General features: G+C 42.8%; 1 protein-coding gene across 1 annotated transcript; it reads left to right on the forward strand.

Moving 5' to 3' along the window:
• Nucleotides 1-304: 304 nt before the first annotated feature.
• On the forward strand, nt 305-3,004 carry LOC123446295 (protein starmaker-like). The gene has a single exon (XM_045122969.1). It carries the CDS (start codon nt 347-349, stop codon nt 2,651-2,653), a length of 2,307 nt encoding a protein of 768 aa, XP_044978904.1. The 5' UTR covers nt 305-346; the 3' UTR covers nt 2,654-3,004.
• The last annotated feature ends 3,374 nt before the right edge of the window (nt 3,005-6,378 follow it).

A 6,378-nucleotide genomic window follows, 5' to 3' on the forward strand; every position in this document is an offset into this window, starting at 1 on the left:
TCTCGTCGCGACGAATTTAGTAACGAAAACGGAATTTAAATAGGAATTTTCATTTAAAAGATAAAACATTTTAAAACTGAAAAGTGAAAAGAATCCAGCTGACATCACCACGTTCGTCACCTGTGTGCATGCATGTGATGATGTGGCATAATTTGTGGTCATGAGGGCGTTCAGGCAAGGGGTCCTCGTGCCACATGTATGACATATATCAACGTCCAAAGTACTTTGTAACCCCTCCATGTAGCAATGTTGGAAGCACATGGTAAAATAATTACTATTTTAAGCAAATCAATGGGTGGTAAATTATGAGTCTTTTGTAGTCCATTTGTTGTCCGGTCTTCACGGCATGCGCTTAATTCCACAGGAGGATGGTCAGTTGCATGTTATCGGCTGCAGTTCCCGAAGGAAATGGCAAAGACCAGCACGACCTCCCGTTTCCTACCAAACATGGGCAATCACATGCTCCCCTCCCCTGTTCAAATACTGCTTCTCTCTTGTCGCCTCTAGTGCAAACTTTTCCACTCACCACTGCCACCCTATCTCGATGTTCATGATGAGGGTGGAACTCACTCCGGTGCGCCTTCTAATCCTCCTCCTCCTCCTCATAGTTGTTGCCGCGCCGCTCGTGTCGGCGATGGCTCCTAAGGAGGAAATCAAGGAGGGCGCCCATAGAGAGGACCTCGATGACAAAATCAGTATTGCGAGTGTGGACCCAGACGGTTATGCAGCCAAGGAGGAAACCAAGGAGAAATTGCTACAGGGCGCCCACAAAGAGGACCTCGATGACAAACTCAGTATCGCGAGTGTCGACCCAGACGCTTATGCGGCCGTTAGGAAATCAGTTGGGCCTGATAGCAAGAAGCAGGTTGCTAAGGATGTTGTTGACAAGACGAGCTATGTTATGGGTGCTCTGCCTGAAAAGAAACCTGAAAAGAGTGATGGGAACAAACCTGAAAAGAGTGATGATAACAAACCTGAAAAGAAGGTCATGTCTCTACTCAAAGGAGAGACGAAGAACAATGTCTATGAGGATGCCATTGCCGAGAAGCATGCCGAGAGCAAATCAAAAAACAAGACCAACGAGGAAGAGGAGAAGAAATCCAAGAGTAAAGGTGACTCCTCTGAGTATGATGGTACCGAGAAGAAGTACAAAATCAAGAGTGACATCTCCGAGGAAGATGGTAGTGAGAAGAAGGAGAAGAAATCTAAAAATAAGGATGATGACGAGGAGGAAAAGGAGAAGAATTCCAAAAGCAAAGAGGAGGACTCTGTATATGACACGGAGGAGAAACCCAAAAACGAGGATGACAATGATGAGAAGAAAGACAAGAAGTCCAAAAACAAAGATGACGATGATGATGACGATGATAATGATGATGATGATGATGATGATGATGAGAACCAACAAAAGAAAGAAAAGAAAGAGAACAAAATAAAAATAAAGGAAGACGGCGATCATGATGAGAAGAAAGAGAAGAAATCTAAAAGTAAAGATGATGATGATGATAAGAAGAAAGAAAGGAAATCCAAAAAGGAAAACGACTCGGTCGCAAAGAAATCTAAAAGCAAAAGCGAGTCCTACGAAACTGTTGACAAGAAGAAATCAAAAGGCAAAAACACGACATCACACGAAGATTTCGATGCCGTCCCCACGGAGGCCAAGGCCAACGAATCTATGCCAGTGGCAGGCACACCCGACGGGTACCAAGCGCCGACCATGAAGACCAACTCAGAGATGTCCACGTCCGACACACCCGACGGCTACCAAGCGCCGACGATGAAGACCAAATCACAGTTGCCCGCGGCCGACATGCCGGACGGCTATCAAGCGTCAACCACTGCCCAGCCAAAGATATCTGCAGCAGACACACCCGATGGTTACACCGTGTCGACAACGCAGATGTCAGCAACTGACACACCAGATGGTTACATCAGGCCGAGCAAGGCCCAACCGACGATGTCTGTGACGGACTCGCCCGACGGTAACCTCCCGGCGACCGACTCGCCCGACGGCAGCCTCCCGGCGACCGACTCGCCCGACGGCAGCCTCCCCGCGACCGACTCGCCCGACGGCAGCGTCCCAGCGACCGACTCGCCCGACGGCTACGCAGCTTCGACGAAGCCCAAGGTGGATGTGCAGTCCTACTCGGAGATGGTACCCCAGTCAGTGCTTCGGATGCTGAGCCCACTCGTGAAGTCCATGTGCGCCAGGACGAGCTACCCGTACGTGTGCGAGGCATCGATCGCCAGATTGCCGGAAACGGCGGCGGTGCCAGCGCGGCAGAAGAACCTGTTGGGTGTGCTGACCCTGGCCATAGATGCGGTGCGCGCCAAGATCGTGGAGGCGAAGAACGCAGCCACGGACGTGTCCAAGGACCCGCACGTGGACAAGCTCTCCAAAGGCGCCATCAGCGACTGCATTGGTAATTACGACGACATGAACTACCAGTTCGACTCGGCGCTGACCGCGCTGAAGCGAGGAGACAAGGCGACGGCGCGCAGCGCGCTGGACGCGGCGCGCACCGATGTTGACACCTGCGACAACGGTTTCCTCGACCGCCCGCAGCTGAAGCCAATTCTGGGCGATTACGAGAAGGTGCTCGCGCAGCTCTCAAGCAACGTCCTCGCCATCAATGCCAACGCCAAGTATTAGAGATCTATCTCATCACGACCTCATCATTCCATCCGGAAAGGAACCTGTAAGAAGCGTTTCCACTGATCGCCGAAACATACGGTATTGACTTACTAACATCCTTCTTGCGTGCAAACCGCATGAGTTTGTATATGGTTCTTTTTTTTTTTTTGGAAAGGATGTATATGGCTCTGTGTGTGTTGTGATAATGTACTAACATTAGTTGACCGTCTTGTTAAACTTCTTCATTTAAATTAATTTGCTCCTCCTTCGTGGTTCATGTTACTTCCTTTGTCTTAGTTTATATGACATGCATGTTGTTCGAAGTTGACAATTAAAGTACCTAAATATATATTACATTTGATGAAATATATATGTTTACAAACTACATCCGTTAAAGAATTAAATGATATATTTTTTATGTTGTATGACTCATATTTAGCTAGTCAAATCGAAGACCTAGAACTATGCGCACATACTCTAAACCGAGAAGGAGGGAGTAATTGTTAGAAGTAACACGCGCGCGCGCGCGCGCACACATATATATATAGGGAAAATAGATTCTATCATCTAGTGGTAGTTACCACCACACTCGGTGCCCTTCGATCTAATTAGATCTAAGAGTTGATTAACTGGTTTGGTTTCAGAATTTCTTTATCAAGATAACGAGCCCGTACCCTACCTACCAACCCGATTTATGTGGGGAGATAATTACCATAACTACCTCGTGGCCAATGAGCAAGCTATATTTCAAAATGTATCCACCAGCCGTTGGTGCCAGGCATCCTTCCTTCTCAAGTTTTAGATACGCAGGTTAATCTTTGATCCATATTACAAAGATAAGCATATACTCCATACTCCAGTCTCTAGCTAAATGTGCATACTCCATACTACTTAGATACTCCATACCATGTGTATACTATTTAAATGAAAAAGAAGCATGTGTATACAACTTGTGTTCACGTGATACTTCATACTACATATTCTAAGCAACAATGTAAACTTTATACTACGTATAAAATGGAGTATCTATGCGGAAATATATATTAAATAAACATAAGCCACTGGAAATATACATATACCCAAAAATACTCTTTCTCCAAACTATATATACTCCTCAGCACATACCATATACTCAGGTCAATTCCACACTATGTACTTCATACTAGATACCACCATACTATATACTCCTTTCAGCTCCACACACTATATATATACTCCATCCTACATACTATATACTCATCACTCCAAAATATACATTTTTTAACTCCATGATATACTATTTTCCAAAGAATATACTACTCCCTCTATACCAAAATACATGTCACTCGAGTAGCTGAGGGAGTACGTGTTATTTTTTCCAAACAATATACTATGCACTATTTTTCAAACGAGTATGTAGTTCTACATACACGAGTCAAAAATATATGCAAATGAGATTCTTGAAAAAAAGCAATGTTGGGGCCAGCGGCCATCACGTTCAACTCAGAAATATCTTATCTGCTCACAGTGATGCATTCGGCCGGGGAATTAGCAGGTTGTTGAATTAACACACATCATTTATTTAATTACTTAATAGCTATGACTGCTCGCGGGTTACAAGGTCGTGCGCTATCCAAGCGAACCGCTACCGAACGGGGACACGTGGAAGTCAACAAAGGTGCTGGTAACTACCACTACTCATAGATAAAATCAATTATATAGGCAGGGAAGACCCCCTAAAAAAATGCAGCATGTATGCGTACGCATATCAATAGCCAATGCATACAAATGTGCATATTTCCAGCCAAGTATGCCCGCATACACATATCAGCAGGCAGTGTACGGGCACATGCATATCCAAAGATTGTAATATTCCTGAAGATTAAAGTCCAAGACAAAATCATGACGAAGAAGAAAATCAAAAAAGAAGACAATGCCACCTCCATTGGCAGCCAAGACACGGTGTACAAACCTCTCCAACATGCACTCAATACCCTAGAAAGAAGGGGCTATAATGGCTACAAAGCCTATAAAGCCTAGAAGGCCTAAAAACTAGGTGCATGATGGACAAGGAGAAAGAAGGAGGAAATAATAGAGGAGCCTTCTCCCGGAAGCCATCCAAGAGGTGCTCTCTTGCCTATAAAAGGAGGAGCCTTGCTGCGAAGAGAGACACCAGACGGAGAAGAACCAGCCACAGATAGAGCACAGAGTTGCAACTCAGCTAGCAAGCTCTTTGCTCAGGTAGTAGTAGTACTTCCTCATCGTGTAATAAAGAGCTACAATATTTAGAGCATTTGTAAGCTCGCGAAGGTAGTTAGAAGGTAATTTCTTTATCCTTGTGTAAACCCTTCGGGGGTTCCCGAAAGGGAAAACCATATGTAAATTATGTTGTGGAAATGATGTAGTTTCGTGTTTTCACTTGGTATTTTATTTTTGAATTTATGGAACGAGTTCTTATGCTAAGGATCATATAGGAGAAAACTCTGTCGGTAGTTCTCTGTGTAGCCTTTTATGGCATTTGAATGAGAACCTTATGGCCGTAGAGAAGTGTTCCCTTCGGGTGGAACTGCCTGGGAAGACGATAGGAATTTACTCCATAAATTTGCAACTAAAACATCAAGTGAACAAACGTAGCTACATCTGAAACAACATAATGATAAATATGGTGAGTACTGAGTAGGATATTACACCACTACGTACACCTCAGTCGTCTTGTTGGCCTCGACAGCCCCTCAAAGATCCTGCAATATAAGCGAAATAATTTGAAAACAATTCGTATTAAAATAATATAAAATAAATAAATAACTTTGTATTTACTTTAATAACAATATACACTAAGATTCTAAATTCCTATCAGCATTCAGTCGGAGTATATGTCCTCCCTTCTTTCATACTTCGTATCTTTATATCTTTATATCACATACTGCCCATGCCCTGCGATATCCATATGATCCTCATCTAAGAGATAGAAATCATACTTCGTATCACATTCTTTCTTTATATCTTCAAATCTTATTTTCATTTCAACCCTTATTTCTTCTAATATCTCTTCCTTTAATTCTTTCTTCATTATTTTTGACAATTCTTCAAATCTTTTGTCCATTTCTTGATCTATATATTCACTATCCAAAAGGGTCTAAGCCCTTCAGAAGGCATTCTTTATATGCATAATTTTTTGGAGAACCTTCTTCCTTTATATTCTTTCCTGATGATTCTCCCTTGGTTATTTCAAATATTGGCATATTAGATGCATTGTTATCTGCATTCTTTCTCTTCTGGATATAATCTTTAGCCTTGGGGTCAATATAATAGTTTTCCCCTATCATCTTTCTTGCCCAAAACAAGGCCTCATCAATACCTTCATATTTTTTGAATGTTAAGTCTTGTCCCATTCGTTTTGCATCTAGTTTCTCTATCATGATGTCTTCCCATGTCAAATATATTCCGGGTTTATTTTCGTCAAACAAAACATATAATATTTCTCCTTTTTGTATTTCAGCCCTTTCTAGTTTTGCCGCCTTCATATTCATTTGGTTAAAATATTCTGCCAAGCTATTTAGAATTGATAGCATATATCCTTTTTCATCTCTCTTATTGGTATATTGGAACCAGAAATTGTCCAGTATGCACCTTTGAATTTCATCAAGCTTGATATGGGCCTTTGGCTTGAAATTGAAGGTATTTGGCTGAAATATCTTCAGCCTGTTCTCCTCTCCAAAGAAGAAGCATTCATCCCTGGTGGGGAATAAACCTTTCTTCATTTC

Source organism: Hordeum vulgare, chromosome 4H (assembly GCF_904849725.1).
Source record: "Hordeum vulgare subsp. vulgare chromosome 4H, MorexV3_pseudomolecules_assembly, whole genome shotgun sequence".
NCBI classification, from domain to species: Eukaryota; Viridiplantae; Streptophyta; class Magnoliopsida; order Poales; family Poaceae; genus Hordeum; species Hordeum vulgare.

Bases quoted from the DNA above. Each gene is read 5' to 3' on its own strand.
- LOC123446295 (XM_045122969.1), top strand. From the start codon at position 347: ATGCGCTTAATTCCACAGGAGGATGGTCAGTTGCATGTTATCGGCTGC.